At 52.6% G+C, this 19,041-nt stretch overlaps 1 protein-coding gene across 1 annotated transcript in view; it reads left to right on the top strand.

The window, feature by feature from the left end:
• Positions 1-5,507: 5,507 nt before the first annotated feature.
• Positions 5,508-19,041, top strand: part of APCDD1 (APC down-regulated 1) — a gene marked incomplete at both ends in the record, with an annotated part of 30,253 nt that continues 16,719 nt past the window's right edge. The window contains one exon of the mRNA XM_080714727.1: positions 5,508-5,565. Coding sequence (XP_080570853.1) covers positions 5,508-5,565 — 58 coding nt within the window. The remainder of the gene's footprint in view (positions 5,566-19,041) is intronic.

Genomic DNA, 19,041 nt, shown 5'->3' with positions numbered 1-19,041 from the left:
AGAGTTTGTCTGCATCTCCTGAGTCCTGGCTGGTCCGCTGCCATCTTGGCCCCTCTCCAATATATATATATATATATATATATATATATATATATATATATATATATATTTATAAAAAGAGAAGACAGTGTATGTGTTTTGAAGAGGTTGTGAGATTGAGCACTCAGCAGCAATGAATTTTATCTCCCTTCCAAGAGCAGAGGCCCACGGCCTCACCGCGTAGAACAGGGTCTGCTGTTCTGGGTGCACTGTGGTCCCCAGCACAGCACAGAGGAGTGTGGCGGCCAGGCGCGCTGAGTTCCCGGGACACGCAGCTGGGCTTCCCGCCCGGCACTGCTCGGCTCCCTCCACCATGCCCGGCTCATTTTTCTTACAAGGTGTGTTGTTAAGAGGCCCCCGCATGCACAGCTGAAGTGGCCTTTTCTCTAATCCCTTCTGGGATGTTCAAAAAAATTGCTTTTCTTGCACGGGTGCTCCTCCTTGTCATCTTGCTTCTAATTCCGCCGTTATCCACTCTCTCTCCTGTATTCTAGATGGGAAGTTGCAGCTAGAAGTGTCTCCTTAAGTTGTCCCGATTCGACATTAAAACAAAATCTGGTGTCCAGGGTTCCCTGAGGTATGCTTGTCCTGTTCGGTGGCCGCGATCGCCACTGCTGCCATCTTGATATAATTTCTATTTTACATTCTATTTGGAAACAGGGTCTCTAAGGCAGCAAGGCTGGCTTCGAACCTGCGCGATTCTCCTGTCTCCACCTCCCAAGCGCGGGGATTACAAGCGTGCACCATCACGCCCGGCTATATCTTACATTTTAAGATGCCTTTACCATTGGCTGAAGTTCGGCCATGGACAGAACACTAGAGAAATTGGCCTCAGGTGTCCGTGGAGTGGACCAATGGCTCGGTCATTGGTGACCTCCAGATGTCTCTGCAGAAATTTACCCGAATGTCAGGGGTTGGACACTGATGTCCAACACACTCTGAGAAAAGTTGATCTCTGGTGATGTCTGGCTACCTCTGAGGATGCTAGGTCAATAATTCAACCACAAGCCGGGCGTGGTGGCGCACGCTTGTAATCCCTGCACTTGGGAGGCGAAGACAGGAGGATCGCGCAGGTTCAAAGCCAGCCGCGCTGGCTTAAGGGACCCTGTTTCCAAATAAAATATAAAATAGGTCTGGGAGTGTAGCCCGGAGGTAAAAGGCTTTCCAGGAACCCCAGTGCCACCAAAACCAAACAAAACAAAAAACAAAATCATTCAGCCACATTCGTGCTCGAGCACGTTTTGGAATCATGATTTCATTGTTCTGATCTTTCTTAAAGTCGTCATTTTCTTCCAGAACAGAAAAGCCCACAATCTCCGACACTGCAGATGGCTCTCATGATGATTCAACTTTAGATCAATTTTCACAAGGATCATGTAAAAAAACAAACAGGCGTGGGGGCGCACGCTCGTAATCCCAGCATTTGGGAGGCTGAGACAAGAGGATCACGGTTCGCAGACAGCCCCAGCTACTTAGGCCCTTTGCAACTCAGAGATCCTGTTTCAAAATAAAGAATAAAAAATAGGGCTGGAGGTGTAGCTTGGAGGTAGAATGCCCCTGGGTTCCACCCCCAGTACCGTAAACAACAACAAAAACAAAAAAACAACAACCACCGGTGGTGTGGGCTTTAGGAGCCTTGGTCCTTGCGCCTCCCCGAGGACAGCAGCACTGAGCAGGCCACTGCCCTGTGCTCCCCCCAATCACGACTCCCTACTGTGAAAGTCCAGCCCAGCTGACCTCTCAGGCTCTGTGTCCTGCCCAGCGCACTGCAGGACGTTTGCTCCCGAGCTGCGGTCCCCCAGGGAGCAAAGCCCTGGTTCTGACACACGGCTGACCTGGGGCTCTCAGAGCAGGTCGGCAGTGTCCACGGGACATGACCGGCTGGGGAATAAGCTGGCGAGTAGACAGGCTGTGGGTCCCTCGTGCCCCACGACCCCCCCGTGTGGCGGAAACCTGCCTTTCCTATGTCTTCCTCTTTTCCATTGACACCACCGAAGTTATTTATGAGCTGCTCTGAATATTCTCACACGCCTGCTGAGGTCACGAAGGAGATCCTGTCGCTGCTGTCCCGTGACCACCAGAGCCTGGGCCGCCCGGGGCTCCCGCTGCAGACTGCGGTCCGTGTGCCTGGCTTGGGGAACCCCTGCACTGTGTTCAGGGCCTCAGATTCGGAGCCGGATTTAGCAACAGCCTTATTGCCCTGGCAATGTCTCCTTCCCAATGCCGCCACCAGAAGCCAATAGCGCGCCCTCCCTAGTCAGCCTGCAGTTTCTTCCTTACTTTTCTTCCCATAGCAAAAGCAGAAAGCGGTGCAGTAGCTGGCTGTGGCCTCCCGCACCTGCAGTCCCAGCTGCTCCGGAGGCCAAAGCAAGAGGGTCGCTGGAGTCCGGTTCAAAGTCAGCCTGGTCAACATAGCAAGACCCTGTCTACAAGCAAAACCAAACAGTCACGGGGAAAACGAGCCCTATCGCTAGCACAGGTCTAGAGCTTCTTGACAGGCGGAAGTTGGTGAGGCCATCCCTGGGGCTAGTGACCGCAGCGGCTGGTCTTTGAATCTAGGACGCTGTGGGGGAGCGAAGGTTGGGCAGATTCTAGACTCACACCACCAGTCCAGCTCTCTGTGCCACGCCAGGAAAAGCCTTAGAAAAAACTGAAACGAAGGTGTAGAAGACACCAAATTACAGCTGGCCTCTTGCTTTTATTCTTTTTTATTTAAATAACAAAATCAAATATTTGTTGGAGTAAATGTATTAACTAATTGTTCTAGCCGGGCGTGGTGGCGCACGCTTGTAATCCCCGCCCTTGGGAGGCAGAGACAGGAGGATCGCACCGGTTCAAAGCCAGCCTCGGCTACCTAGTGAGGCTCAGCAACTCAATGAGACCTTGTTTCCAAATAAAGTATAAAATAGATCTGGGAGTGTAGCCCAGAGGTAGAGAGCCCCTGAGTTCCATCCCCAGTACCATAAATAAATAAATAAATAAATAAATAAATAAATAAATAAATATTGTTCTGCTGACATGTAATGGATGACCTTGACCTTTTCCATCACTATAGATAAACAGGACGCCCATACCTCCTAGGTTGCAGGCTTCTTTCAAATATTCCCTGATAGGGTAAAAGGCATCCGGTGACTAGAAGAAGCCCAAAACCTAAACACCGCCTAGTGTGCATTCTTGGTGACCAGGCTAATGTTGTGCTGAAGCAGCCGAGAATGCCGGTTACATCAGTTCCACCTGCCCAACATGAGAAGAAATCACGTTCTTGGTTTAAAATAAAAATTTGAGCCGGAGGTAGCAGCGCATGCCTATAATCCTAGTACTTGGGAAGCTGAGACAGGAGGATCGCAGGTTCAAGGACAGGTCAGCAAAGCCCCAGACTTAGCAACTTAGTGATCCCGTTTCAAAATAAAAATAAATAGGGCTGGGGGTGTAGCTCAGAGGCACAGTCCCCAGGGCCATGAAGAAGGAAGTAAATACATATAACTCAATAATTGGTTGTCTCTTGGGATGAGAAACTTTCAAATGACACAAATCTTTGTCTCCTCTTACCTAGCAACCAGGATCAGAAAGATGGAGCTGGGACAGGCTAATCCAAGACGGGAGGAGGAACGGCTCAAATAACGCGGTGTCCACAGGTAAGGGCACCAGGTACCGATCTAGCTAAAAACCCCGGGGCGCTGGGGAGCGCGGGGGATCCCGGACAATCACACCACGCTCTGTGTGTCTGTGTCACATTGAACCTTACTGCGATTACATGTGACTACAGTGACCATAAGAGTGTATCAAACGCCACCGTGGCTAGCAGGCCTTCCTTTCCAGAACCTTTTGCCGACACAGGAATTCTCATCTCCAAGATTTGCAAGCAGAGGCACTGTTAATTCTCATGGCATCCTCGGGGGCCGGGCAGCTGGTATGCGGCACGATTCCCCATAATAAGGACAGAAAGATGATAATGATGGTGGGTGTGGTGGCGCACGCTTGTAATCCCATCAATCGAGAGGCTGAGACAGGAGGATTATAGTTTGCGGACAGCCTCAGCTACCACTCAGTGAGGCCCTTTGCAACTCAGCGAGACCCTGTTTCAAAAAAATAAATAAATAAATAGGACTGGGGGTGTAGCTTGGAGGTAGGATGGCCCTGGGTTCCATCCCCAGCACTACAAAAACAAAACAAAACAACAACAAAAAGGCCCGTGTGCTGGTGCACGCTTGTAATCCCAGCATTTGGGAGGCTGAGACAGGAGGATTGGGGTTCTCAGCCAGCCTCAGCTACCTAGTGAGGCTCTTTGCAACGCAGTGAGAACCTGTTTCAAAAATAAAGAATAAAAAATAGGTCTGGGGGTGTAGCTTGGAGGCAGAATACCCCTGGATTCCATCCCCGGTGCCACAAACAAACAAACAACAACAAAAAAACCCCAAGAAGACTCCGACGGTCATCAGCACCGTCACATCCAAACACCCACAGCTTTCTGGGGAAAGAAAAAGAACTAGAAAAGTAGAAAGGGTGAAATGTGCTCTTGTATTTACGGCGACACTGACCCTCAGATTCAGCAAAGTTTTAAAAGTCTAATGTCTAAGGACTTGAATTATTGCTTTGTTCCAAAGGGCAGAAAACCTCCTGGGGAGTCAGGCATTCATTTAAAGTGTTTTATTTCGGAAGGACCCTAGCAGGGCTGAGTCCAGGAATGCTCTGGACTCCGCGGGGCCTGGGGTCCGCTCATATCCCACTGAGGTTAGCTTAGGACCCCGATCAGCCCCTGCTGGGGGGAGAGATTACCCCAGAACCCACCTCACAGCACAGACCCCCAAACCTGAGGGGCCCCAGGCCTGGTCCCTGCCTGCACCTGGCCTGGCCTGCAGGCTCAGGGAGCGCCCCTGCTGCGGCCACCTCTTCCCTAACCCGACCCCCCATACACACACACACACACACACACACACACACACACACACACACACACTTCACGCCCCACCCCTCCGGCCCTGTGAGGGGGTAAAGGACACACTTGGCACCTTCTTTCTTTGCAGGCAGCTGTGAGCCCCTTGGGGGCTCAAGGGGGGCAGTTCCTAAGGACTGGACAGCCCTGAAGGAGGGAGGAGTGGGGAGGAGGGAGATGAGAAGAAGCAGGGGGAGGAAAGACAGGGGTGCTCCAGCCAGAGGGCTGGAGGGGGCACCCCAGGAAAGAGGGGAGGAGGTGAGGGGAGGACGGAGAGGGAGAGGAGGAAGGGAGGAGGAAGGAGGGAAGGAGGGGGCCCTGGAGGGGAGAGGGAGGAGGAGGGGGAGGAGGGAGGAGGGAGGAGGGAGGAGGCGGAGGGGGCGGGCACTGGGGGCGGCGTCCTCCCTCCGGCCCCGCCCCCGGCGCCCCTCCCCGCCGCCGCCCGGCCTGGACCCCGGAGCTCGCGGCCAGTGCGGCGCGGGCGGCGGCCCGGCGGGGCGGGAGCGGGGCCGGCCGGCCGGGCGAGCAGCCGGAGATGTCCCGCCCGCGCCGCCTGCTGCTGCGCTGCCTGCTCCCGGCGCTCCTGCTGCACGGTGAGTTCCCGGCCGCGGGGACGGCCCGGGAGGCTGAGCCCGGAGGGTGGCGGGTTCGAGGCCGGCCTCGGCGATCCGAGATCCCGTCTCTACGTACAAAGTGAAGTAGGGCCGGGAGTGCAGCTCGGAGGCCCCTGGCTCCATCCCCCAAGAAGGAGGGAGGAAGGAGAGAAGGAAGGGAGGACGGAAGGGACGGACGGGAGGAGGAGCAGCGAAGAAGCAAGGGGAGCTCCGCCGAGGTCCGGAGGCGCCGGGCCTGCGGCCGGGGAGGGGCGCGGGGCGCTGGGCAGCCCGGCCCCGGCTCCAGAGGGTCCCGAGTGCGCCGAGCGCGGCCAGCTGCCCCTCGGGGCGGCCGGCGGGGGCCTCGTGCGGACCAGGTGACCGCCCGGACGTGCTCGGGCCCCCGCCTGGGGCCGCAGGGGCGCCCGTCCAGCGCGCCGTCCAGCCTGGGCTCCGCGCCGCCCGCAGGGGCCAGGGCCAGGGAGGGAGCCGCCCGGCCAGGCGGGCAGGGCCGGTGAGGGGCGCCCAGCTCCCGGGGCCAGCCCTGCAGGGCCAGGTGCGCCCAGCCCAGCACGGGAAGGGGCGACGGCGAGCAGTCGGGGGGCAGAAGACAGAGAAGGTGTAATTACAGGGTTGGACTCCTGGGCCCATCTGCTTAGAATCACGGAGCACTTTTAATCTTTGGCTGAAACATGAAACAAATCAGAGCCAATAGGCAGAGCAAACAGCAGATGCCTCGCACAGGGGGGCGGCTAGCCAGCGCAGGCAGAATTGGCCCGTCTGAAAATGGTAATTTCCGTGGAGAAAAAGATAGTATGGTCAAATGAAAAGTCATTTGAAGATTAGACATATGCAGGGTTTTTTTTTTTTTGCATCAAAGCAACTCTGTTTTCTCCCGCTTTTGAGAGATGGGGGGGCTGTAATTATAGTCCTACCCCCCAGTGTAAACTGCTATAGGAGAGCCGGCACCAGGTGTCAAAAGCCCAAGTGTATCCACACGTCTTTTGGTCTCAAATAGCCCCAAAGCTCCCGACTCGGGCCTGGGGTCTGGAGGGGCTCCCTGGGGATCTGGGGCAAGTTTCCCCGGTGCTGCCTGCAGAGAGTCAGGGTCCGGTGTAAGCGGCTAGAAGAGGCGTTCTGGGTTCTGAGTGGGAAAACTGGAGCCCGACTAGTGCACGTATGTATGAAGGGAATATAGGGCAGAAAAGGGACGTTTGCAAAGAGTAATGGGATGTTGTGATTAAGCCCGCACAAAGCGATGACTCCAAGATCAGTCTGCTGGCAACAGTATTAAGACAGAAGTCGCCCAGAGATCTACTTCGATCCCTTGGGGAGTTTTGGAGCTCAGCGCGTGAGATCAGCAGTGGGAAGGTAGTTCAACTTACAAATCCTTGGGATCTAAGAAAGGTTTGTCGAAATTAGCTACGATAATGGGAGACGCCGGAGAAAGAGATGGGGATACTTTTCCCCTCCCGTCGATTTTGACTTGACCGGAGTAGCTTTTAACAGAAAGTGGGTAGCAATCAACAGAACCCAAGGGGATGGTTTGGTGAGCGGATCCTCCTCCCTAGAAGGGTTTTGCAGGCATTTTAAAACTGTAGTAAAATGGGGCTTGCTCGTTTATCCCAGTAGAAGGTGCTTCTGCAGCAAACGACCCCACATCGTCCTAGAATGCCTAAGAAGTAGGTATTTTAATTTGTTGCCCTGCGACGCCATGTTGGGTGAGAACGAGGTGGCTCTGGACGTGCCTGTGACAGCTTTCATTAATTTAGTTGCAAACCTCCCATGAACAGTATTCGTTGCGCCACCCAGCCAGGGTGACGAGATGGCACGGGGCGCAGGGGCCGGCAGTGTGCGGCATCGGCAGTCTCTGCTTCTGGGGCCTGTTGTCTATTTCAATACATCGCAAGTCATAAATCATCCCCGAATCCTCACGGTGAGTACATTAGGTTCTGGTGAGACTTGAGCTTGTTGTTTATTTTTGTTCTTTTTTTTTTTTTTTTCCGGTACTGGGAATGGAACCCAGGGGCATTCTACCTCCGAGCTACACTCCCAGCCCTATTTTTTTATTCTTTATTTTGAAACAGGGTCTCACTGGGTTGCAGGGGGCCTCACTGAGGAGCTGATCCTCCTGTCTCAGCCTCCCGGAAGCTGGGATTACAAGTGTGCGCCCCCACGCCCGGCTTCTTTTTGCTCTTTTTAAGACCGCCGATGCCGTGAAAGCCCCGGGTTCAGGTTGCGAGGGCATGAAGCGTGCGTACACTTGAGCTTCCCTCCCCTTTGGACCTGGAAACGATTGCATTTCTTTATCCAAATATAACCGATTGCGCGTCCTGAAGAAACGCAGCTGGGAGATGTCCGTTATCACTGTTTTCTTTGCTTACATGGAGAGCACACGTATCCAGATGTCACATTCTAAAATCATCTCCAGCTCCAGAAACAGATTAGCAAGAGGTGTCCGGAATAAGTACTGTTTGAATGCAAAGCAAAGAACAGATTCTCCTTGCTAGTGGGCACATCTGACTTTTGTTGTAGAGCCAATGTTGGGAGACAGGGTCCTTTTGCAAACGCTGTTTACTTTTGTACAATTTGTTGGCTGTGTCAGAGAGATGGGGGCTTTTCCGGCTCTCCCCCTTCGTTCAAGCTTATTGTGCCGAGACTTTTAAAAATTCTGTAGATTACCAAGAGAGCGCTGAGCCGACAGAATGCAAAGAAACAAATCTTTGAAATACCTTCTTACTGAAGATAGTTTCTGCAACCAAGAAAAAGCTGTCTTCCCTGCATCTTTTTTCTCTTTGTCATAAAAAGCAAATGAAATCTTGGAAAGGAGCATGCGTCATCTGCACACAGTAGACCCAAGGCCTGAGATGTGTGGGAAACGTCTTGTTTCAGACGTGGCTGAGACGCTCCCTCCTGGTCACCTGCATTCTTCCTCTTCCTACATAAGAGAAGAAGGAAATGTATTCGGGTGGTGTGGCCGTGTGGTCACCTCCTGTTTGGGACAGACTGATAACTCGATGTCATCGATCACAGGGGAAGAAAACATTTCAGGCTAGGAATAGAAAACGATAGGCCGGTGACCCCCGCGTCGCGGCCGAAGGCCTCGGCAGGCGCGCCTTCTGCAGAGCGACAGCTGCTGCTAAAATGGCTACAGGGGAACCTTCTGGAAGAAAGCCTGCCGCCCTCCTCTGAGGACGAGTTTGCACTGGGTTCTGATCCCACATGGACAGGTCGCTGTTGAGTCCTCTCCGGTTTGGGAACGAATTATCTTGGGAAGTAGAGTGGCAAGTATCGAGATTAAAGATATGGGTGAAAATGATGAGGGGCGTTCTGTTTGAACTTTGATAGGTGTGAAGCGACGCCAGCCACACGCACACGGCGCTCGGAGGCCTTTCTCCGGCATCGCGCCCGCTCCCACCCGCCCTGCACAAGGCAGGGAGATTGCGGTGGCACCCTCAGGTGTAACCCAGCATCCTCCGCACGCGGCGTCCTCACCCTTGCCTCCCTCTCCTTACCCCTGCCCCTGCACCCCTCTGCGCTCCCCTCGTTTATCTACAGTTCCATTTTGTTTGTTATTTTCTCTCCAGAGTCCACACACAAGAGGAAATATCCAACCCTTGACCTCCCGAGTCTGGCTGACCCCATGTAGCATAATATTCTCCAATTCTGTCAAATTTCCTGCAGGTGACAATTTTGTTCTTTATGGAGGAGTAACACGTGTGTGTGTGTGTGTGTGTGTGTGTGTGTGTGTGTGTGTACTTTTACAAGCATCCCATTCTCCTTCTCCTTCTTCTGTCGATGGACAGCCCCATAGTTGGGCTCTTGTGAACCCGCTGCTCGAAAGAGGCTGCATCCATCCCTGTCATACTCCGGTTCCCTGGGAAAGCTCCTGCGGGGTGCTGTAGGGTCCTAGGGTCCGTCTTCCGAGGCTCCTCCACCCCGCAGCGGAGGCGCTTGCGCTAATCTGCACTCCCGGGGTACTCTTTTCTACAAGGGTTTTCCAGTTTCATCCCTTAAGCCAGCCGCGCATTCAGCAGGTTGGTTTTGGGGGCCGCCTTCATGCCAAGTGTCTCTGCTTGCCAGAGCCCAGAGCTGGGGAGGAGCTTCCCCTCCCCGAGGCTTCCTGGAGAATACCTAGGGGAAGGAAGAAAGGTGGAACATGGCGGCTCGGGGTGGGGGGCAGCGCAGGGAGGTGCATGGCACTATTGTGCCTGCCGGGGACCCTCCCCTATACCACACACACACACACACACACACACACACACACACACACACCACGGCACTGGGCATATTCGGCGTGCAAGCTTTGCGCTGTCTGTTTCAACCCAGTGTCCAGCCCAGCAACCTCGGCATTGGCAGAAGACGGCACAGAAAGTACCCACGCGCTCAAGCTGATGGAGCCAGGGGTCGCGCGTTGACGTGATCACTTCTAAAAAGAAAGTGCTTCGAGCATAAAGGTTTGCACATTGGTGGAAGGAGCTGGCACAGGCAGCATTCTTAGCTTCTGCTGACTGCAGAAGGAAACAGAAACAAGCAGAAGAACCTGCTTTGCAACCCCAGGTCCCCAGTGGTGGCGAAGTCAGTGCCGTCTGCAACTCATATCAACTCATCGCAAAACCCAGAAAGCCGCGCCGCCGCGGTTTGCCTATCAGCATCCACTTCAAAGCACACGCTGGCGGCGATGGCTGCCTATTTAATTGGGCAGGGCAATTTCATGGCCAGTAATTACCTGCATTTAATCTAAGCAGTCACACTTTCTATATCACACTAGGTCTACCTTGAGCGTGCAGAAGGTACATAAAGTATAGAAAGATGCAATATGGGTGGGATGGGTTACTCAAAACCCGCTACCCACCAGATGCGGTGGCGCACGCTTGTAACCCCAGCACTCGGGAGGCTGAGACAGGAGGATGGCTGTTCGCGGACAGCCTCAGCTACTTGGTGAGGCCCTTTGCAACTCAGTGAGACTCAATACAAAATAGGGCTGGGGGTGTAGCACTGCAAAAAAAAAAAAAAAAAAAAAAAACCTCTACGCAGAGACACCATTATTAATATTTTGAAAGTATACTTAATGGCCGGGAGTGGTGGCGCACGCTTGTAATCCCCGCGCTTGGGAGGCAGAGACAGGAGGATCGCGCAGATTCGAAGCCAGCCGTGTTGGCTTAGGAGACCCTGTTTCCAAAATAAAAATATAAAAAAATAGGTCTGGGAGCATAGCCCGGAGGTAGAAGGGCTTCCAAGAACCCCAGTACCACTAAATAAATAAATAAATAAATAAATAAATAAAGTATACTTATGGCCGGGTGTGGTGACGCAGGCTTGTAATCCCCACGCTTGGGAGGCAGAGACAGGAGGATCGCGCAGGTACGAAGCCAGCCGCGCTGGCTTAAGAGACCCTGTTTCCAAGTAAAATATAAAATAGGTCTGGGAGTGTAACCGGAGGTAGAAGGGTTCCGTCCCCAGTACCAAAAAAAAAAAAAAAGTATACTTCTGTAGCCTTTAAAATGTTGTTTAAAGTACTTAAATAGGAATATAGAGACCGACCAGTCCAAAGGTTAGTTCAGTCCAAGTGTGTTTAAAGCTATTTTTTCCCCAACAAATGTCCTGTGTAAAATGGCTTGGAATTTTTGGTTTGCCCGTCCATCTAGATACGCGGATGAGAAACGGGAATGCTCTGTGTCTAGATAATACAGATTTGTAAGACGTTGTGGAAAGTCCAGGACTTGAGCCTGTGGCCCTCACCTGAGGGAGGCCGGAGCACAGCGTGGGCACCCAGCAGTTTGTTGAGTGAGTGACAGTTGACTCGACTCTTGACAGCCAAGGGGTGAGCAGGCCGCGCCCTCCTCCTGCCCCAGGCCGGGTCAGTCTGTCTCTCTGGGGTGACCCTGTGGTCCTCTGCCGAGGACCACCTGCCATGCGTGTGCTTCCGTGGGTCCAGCTGTGTGGACAGTGAGCGTGGACCCCGGGGCGACCTTCAGAGCGCAGACCTCCGTGCGAAGGCCAGCCTGATGCTTCTTCTCACTTTGCCAAGTCTGGGTTTTCCTCGCTGTCTTTGGGAATTCTCATTCTCCGAGCAGTAGGCTGTCGGGAAGATGACTGTGGGTAGCATCACCGTGCAGTCCTTGAGGGGCCCTGCTTAAAGTAGTTGATTCTGTGGGAATAAATTACTACTGCGCGTGCGCCTGCACACACAGATTATCCCGGGTGCCGCTGAGTGTTCTGGAAGTGTTAATCTCACGTTTGTGGCCCGAGGCTGAAAGGACTTAGTCTGTTTCAGCAGGTGAGCAGCCCCCTCAGCACGCTACTGTGTTCTCCCACATCCCTCAAAAGTGGCTTCCCCTCCGCTGCCTGCTCCTCCCTGGGCATCCCCAACCCTGAGGGCGTCGTGTGGGGCCAGGGCCGCTCCTCAGTCCCATCACCCGGGAGCTGGTCCCATGACCGTCAACAGAGTCGCGTCAGGCATCCCGTGCCAGGACAGTCACCAGCATCGGCCACTTGAGATGACCCCGGCGCAGGGATTGTCTCGGGTTGCACGGACATTCCTTACTACCTTCCGTGTCAGAGTGTAGTTTAGGAGGGAGACAGAGGCACAGTGGGCGGCTTATCCAGAGCCGCCTCTCTGACTAAAAATTCATCCTTGGAATACTGTTTTCTCTGGATTCACTTACAACAAAAAACTTCTCCGGGCCCTTCAATTAACCCAAACATCTGGAATACTTCATTAATCAAAACGCCGCTGTTCCTTGTGCGTGCCTGCCCACACCCGTGTTGTCTTAAAAGGGGGGTAGAAAAGCCTGCGCCAGCCTAGACGGAGCTGCTGCCCGTTCATGCCAACTCGCCCCCGCCCGCGGCGCTGTCTCCCAGGCGCCTCATCAAGACCTCGGGGAACTTCGGGGACCCAGATCATCAGGGAAGGATGGGGTGGCAGCTGTACCCAGCACGCGGCGGTGGAAGTGCCAGCAACCAAATATTGTTATTAGCCAGCGCTTCCAGTTGCACAGATAATCCAGTTAAGTGGAGGGTTTTTTTAAAATTACTATTATAGATAATAAGCACATTTATTATTATAAATAATAGGTGTCCTCAGACAGGAACTGTTATTATCAGCAGCCGCCGTCCCTCAGTCTTGCATTGTAAGGACCAGCATGAGTGACTTATGCGATTTAAGACACATCAAAGTTTGGCATATAAGTTGTTTTATGAAAGTTGCTTTTCAGATGCGGGGCTAAAACTGCCTGCCTGCTCCTCTTTCCTTCCTTCCTCCCCCCTCAGATTGAACCCAGGGGCATTCTACCTCTGAGCTGCACCCCCAGCCCTATTTGATTTTTTATTTATTTTATTTTATTTTATTTTTATTGTGTGGGGGGTACTGGGGTTCCTGGGAGCCCTTCTACCTCTGGGCTACACTCCCAGACCTATTTTATAATTTTATTTGGAAACAGGGTCTCTTAAGCCAGCATGGGTGGCTTCGAACCTGCACGATCCTCCTGTCTCCGCCTCCCAAGCGCGGGAATACAAGCTTGCACCACCACGCCCGGCTTGATTTTTTATTTTGAGACAAGAGCTCACTAACTTCCTGAGGGCCTCGCCAAATTGTTGAGACTGGCCTTAAAGCCACAATCCTCCTGTTTCAGCCTCCCTAGTACTGGCATTACAGGTACACACCACCACACAGGCACCCTCCTTCTTTCTCTCCTCTACCCCTTTTCCTCCTTCCCTTTTTCTTTTTCTTTTTTACTGTAACTTCTTGATAATACCCCCCCCCAACATACACAAAATTATCAGTTCCTCTCCAGGATTCCAAGAAGGGTTTGGTAGTGTTTGTCTAAAGCAGTTATATTTCTTTTGTTCAGGCAAAATGGTAGAAGACCGACCCAGTTTAGTCTGCCTGCCCCGGTCCTCCAAAACACAACAGTCGCCTTTCCAAGAGGAATCTCTTTCTGTCACTGTGTCTCATCACATCTGCTGGCACTGGCTCAGGATGGCGGGCACATCAGGGGTCCTGGGCCTGGCCCGCCTCCCCTCTGCTGCAGGTCCTGGGCTGGCCAGGCTCTTCCCACCTGGGGCCATTCCCCACATGGTGGCCGGTGGGTGTCCCAGGAGTGATCCCCAGTGCCTGTGTTCTTGCAAGAAGGAATTTTAAAGGCGATGTCCAAACAGTGTGTCCTGTAGGAGAAGAGGCTGACCTCAGAGAGGGCACCCTGTCGGGGCCAAGAGGCCCCAGCCCTCGCATCTGTCTACTCCCTGTGTTTGCTCTGGATCCTCTGAAGTCATTTGGTTCCCAGGGAAGAGTGTCAGGAGCACCTACACATCTATACTAGCCGCTGCACAGGCTCTTACCCATAAACCCCCACTCAAAACCTAGGAATCCAGGTTGGGGGGCAGAACCCCAATGCTAACATGTTAAAAGTACTCTAAGAAGGTAGTGGATGTTTGGGGTTTACTTGGGCCCCTTCTGCACAACCTCCCTGAAGTTCTTAGAAGAGGAAGTTTTAGATCTTAGAAGTGACATCTGAGTGGGTGTAAGGTAGGGTCTGCCTGGCATGGGCTGGTCCGGTGGTCTCAAAGCGCGGGATCTCCAACGGCAGCCCCCCACTCCGTTCTCATGCCTGTCTCCCCACCTAAAGCTCCTTCTGCTGCCCCTCCTGATGTTTGGATGTATAGCGTGCTCCGCGTAAACCAATTCTGTCCATTCCTCAACGCATAGATGTCCCTCCAAAGATCCCCCTGAGGAATTCAAGTCTGCTTCCTTTACAAGCCCTTTTGAGGCCTTGGAACAAGATAAGAACCCCTTCAAAGCCATGTATGTATAGCTGCTATGTTTAGATAAGGGCCTGGCCTCACGGGGGCTTACTGATCCTTTTGTGTGTGGGGGGGGGGTGCTGGGGGGAACCCAGGAGCTTTCTACCTCCAGTCTACACTCCCAGACCTATTTTATACTTTATTTGGAAACAAGATCTCACTAAGCTGCTGAGAGCCTCACTAAGTAGCTGAGGCTGGCTTCGAACCTGGAGATCCTCCTGTCTCAGCCTCCCAAGCGCGGGGATTACAAGCATGCCCACCACGCCCAACTTACTGGTCCTTTTAAATAAATGATGTGGCTTTACATATTCTGGGTGTCGCCGTGAACGCAGAGGTCACTGGGTTGACCAGAAGTCCCAGGCTGGTCTCCTTCATACTTGGCTCCTCCTTCAGAAAGAAGCCTTGGCGTAGGAGCCTGCCGTACTCGGCCTCTCCTGCAGCTGAAACTGGTGCAGCCAATGCTGCTTTGGTTCCTAGACATTGGGCAGAGGTCACATCTCACACGAAAGCCTCCCATATTTTCCACTTCAGAAAAGCCAAGTAAAAGCTGGGCGTGGTGGCGCACACTTGTCATCCCAGCATTTGGGGGATTGAGACAGGAGGATTGCGGTTTGCAGATAGCTTCAGCTACTTAGTGAGGGCCTTTGCAACTTAGTGAGACCCTGTTTCAAAATAAAGAATAAAAAGTAGGGCTGGGGGTGTAGCTCAGAGGTAGAATGCCCCTGGGTTCCATCCCCAGCACCAAAAAAAAAAAAAAAAAAGATAAAAAAGAGGGACGGGTACCCCTTTTGATCTTTTGGCTGGGGTTTGTCCCTTGAAGGTTCATGCATTGGAAGCTTGGACCCTAGCGTGGTATGGAGAGGTGCTGGACCTTTAGGAAGTGGGGCCTCCTGGGAGAGAGTCGGTCCCTGGGGGGTTGCCCTTGAAGGGGCGTGAAGCTGGCCTCTGGAAGTGAGTGGGTCCTTGTGAGAGCCAGTCACTGCCAAAGAGCGAGCCTGGCCTGCGAGTCCCTCTCTGGCTGCCTGTCTGACCATGTGACCGCTCCGTGCACCTGCTTGTACCCTGCGGCGACCCAGCAAGATGTGCCCCCCCCACACACACACACATTCAGTGCAGTTACACATCTTAGATTCAACATGGACAGAGACACGACATGCACACGGTTCTCGGCGTACTTCCCACCCTGCTGTGCCCTCCTCCCCATCCATCTGGTGGAGCTTCACATACTACTAAAGTTCTCTGAATGGTCCGTCTGCCTTTCCCCTCCCCGCCTTCCCCCAGCCCCCTTCCTCTATTTTACAGGACTCCTCTTTATCCAGAGTCCTTTCGTGTTCTGTCCTCTCTCTGGCTTCCACATAGGAGAGAGAGCTACGGGAGAGACTCAGAGGGTGTCCCAAGGGTCTTACGAGCATTTGAAATAATTGGCATTGAGCGAAAGGCACTGCTGGAAACTGAGGCCAACCTTAAGGGGCGAGTGGTACCCCGGGCCCACTCCTTACAGCTTGGAGATGCCAGATAATTTGTGTGGGGTCCCAATACTAATAGTGCATTTTACCGAGTTAAGTGTGTTGGGGTAAGACGGCACCCCACCATCTGTGGGATTACAGACCCTGTTGGCATGCGGGCAGCCCAGGAAGGTGAGGACACCTGTGCCCCTGGGAGGCTAGACCCAGGTGCTCCTTAGCCCTCTCTGCAGGCTTTTGTGTGTACCTTGCACTCGAGCTTAGCTGCAAATATGCTGGTTTTGAACATCAAGAGAGGAAACTATGGACTCAGCAAGCTTGTTCCTTCTTCTTCCCTCCCTCCCTCCCTCCTTCCTTCCTTCCTTCCTTTTTGTGGTACTGGGGATGGAACCCGGGACATTCTACCTCTGAGCTACAACCCTAGCCTGATTTTTTAGTCTTTATTTTTGAAACAGGGTCTACTGAGTTGCAGAGGGCCTCACTAAGTAGCCAAGGTTGTCCTTGAACCGCGGTCCTCTGGTCTTAGCCTCCTGAAGCCTGGAATTACAAGTGTGCACCACCAAGTCCGGGTTGCTTTATTTTATTTTATTTTATTTTATTTTTTGGTGGTACTGGGGTTCCTGGAAACCCTTCTACCTCTGGGCTACACCCCCAGACCTATTTTATATTTTTATTTGGAAACTGGGTCTATTAAGCCAGCGAGGCTGGCTTTGAACCTGTGCGATCCTCCTGTCTCCGCCTTCCAAGCGCGGGGATTACAAGCGTGCCCACCACGCCAAGCTGCTTTTTTTTTTTTTTTTTTTAACTCACTTATAATCTACGCCTCCTGTGCCTGAAAAGAAAAATCACTGTGAAAACGGAACAGGTCTTATAACAGGGCAAGGCAGTATTCATTTGACATCGGTGCAGCAAATACTGGTCAGGGGAAGAAGTGTGAGACGCCCTGCCTCGTCACGCAGCATCCTGAGTTCCTGGGGAGAGAGGCTGCACGGGGCGAGGAGGCTGTGCTTGTGTTTTGTTACCGAGATACCCGCGGAGCCAACGGCTGCCGCCGAGGGCAAAATCGCCAAGGCCCCTCGAATAGATAAAAGAAACGTCAAAGCCAACAGAGGCTGCCGCACATGATTCATGGGCGACTCAGGACTGCTGTTAAAGCATTGTGTCATCGTTTAAGGGCAAGTGTTTTTGTCACTGGTAATAAAATAATAATGCGTCTTAACAATCATTGAAGTCTTGGATTCGGTGAAATCCTTTAAGTGGCAGATCCAGTTTCAAACCCAAACAGCCGAGCCGGGGAGACTTCACCCACACCCTCCGCACTCCTGGCCTTGATTAGCTTTATGGGAAGCGCTCGCAGGGGGCGAGGGGGCTTTGGAAACGCGTTTCTGAGCGCGCCGCGGCCCAGTGGGGCCGGGCGTCCTTCCTGCGTGCTCAGGCTGGCGTTTCAAGCAGAGTCTTCTCCAAGCCCCGGTGCCTCGTGACTTTGATTACAATCTATTTTAAGCTGGTCACGTTCGAAATGATCACATCGTTGACCCAACGGCATGGGCCTGGATTAGCCTTCATTCCTTGACTGCAGCGGGAGCAATCAGGAGTGCTCTCTGGGGTAATGAAGGGCACCTCCGCCTGCATTAGCGAGAGTAATACATGGTGCCACACGGCGGGGATTAAGAGGCGAGGAGGCCGACCCAAGCCCCTCGGAGGACGCGGTGTGGACGTTGACTGCGACAGGATTGTGAGCGGCTCGCTCCTAAGTGTGTCAGACTTTCTGCCTGGCCGGCTGAACAACTGAGGAGGCGGTGTCTTTACTAACAGGGCCGGGAACCAATCAAAATACATATATTTTGTAAATAGGCTAGTTTGGGGGAAAAGGAGAAAGATGACTGAGTCAAGCACCCTGGCTTTTGCCTCTGTTACTCAGACCACCCGGCCCCAGGAGGGCCACTGGAGGGATGAGGAGGACCACCCAGCTGGGCCGCTCCAACACCTTTCCTACAGGCAAACAGCTGCAGCCAGCCCCCATGAGTGACCGTGACCAGGAACAGTGGTGCCCTGGACAGAGACGGCCCACTCTTACTGTCTCCCTTGATCTTAACTCAGGCCAGAATCCTTGGCCGTACTAAACAGGGCGGTGGGAGGCTGCATTTATTTTATTTATGTATTTATGTATTTCCTTATTTTTGTGGATCTGGGGATGGAACTCAGGGCCATTCTACCTCCAAACTACACCCCTAGGCCTATTTTTTATTCTTTATTTTGAAACAGAGTCTCACTGAATTGCAAAGGTCTCGCTAAGTAGCTGAGGCTGTCCACGAACGGCGATCCTCCTGTCTCAGCCTCCCGAGTGCTGGGATGACAAGCGTGCGCCACCACGCCCAGCATAGACTTTAATCATGTTGCTATGAAGATCATGATACCACAGGTCTAGATTTAGATTTTCACTTTTTTTTCTCATGGTACTGGGGATGGAACCCAGGGGCATTCTACCTCCGAGCTACACCCCTAACCCTATTTTGTTTTTATTCTTTATTTTGAAACAGGGTCTCACTAAGTTGCAGAGGACCTCACTAAATAGCTGAGGCTGGCCGAGCCTCCGGTCTCAGCCTCCCAAGTACTAAGACGACCTAAGATGGCCCTGGCACCACCACGCCCGGCCTAGCTCTTCCTCCCAAACGCTCTCTCGTAAACCACGGCTTCCCGTGTGGTTATCAGGAGTTGGCTAATGCACGTGGCTTTCTAGTGGGTGCATTTTGTCTTGCACACATTTTGTTGTATCTTCAGACATTTGTTAAACTAGTGTCTTTTTTGTTAACGCAGAGCTGCATTCGTCGGGCTCGCCACGGAGACTTTTTGATTTGTTAATAACTTCAGCAAGGAAGCTCCAAAGAGACTGTGAGCTTTCACTGATAACCCCTTTTCTTTGCCTTTCTTTTTTTCTGAACATTAGGTAGTTTGGCATGAGCAAATTTTAGCTGATCTAAACTACTTGTACTGAAGGTAAACATATTCCTAGTGTTATTGGCGAGTGCGGATATGCGATTTCCTTATAATCATTCTTAATTGAAAGCTTATATCAGATGTTTGGTTTATCTCTGGCTGTGTGGGGTGAGGAATATAGCCTTGGAAGATAATGGAGGGAAAATATCAACTATTTCCCTATAGCAGGAAGGTATACGACTCACACTTTCTTTGTAAACAGCTCTGTAGAGAG

This window comes from Muscardinus avellanarius (genome assembly GCF_963383645.1).
Source record: "Muscardinus avellanarius genome assembly, chromosome: 17".
In the NCBI taxonomy this organism is placed as follows: domain Eukaryota; kingdom Metazoa; phylum Chordata; class Mammalia; order Rodentia; family Gliridae; genus Muscardinus; species Muscardinus avellanarius.
Note: the sequence above shows the minus strand (reverse complement) of the source record. Positions and strands in the feature narration are given on the sequence as shown.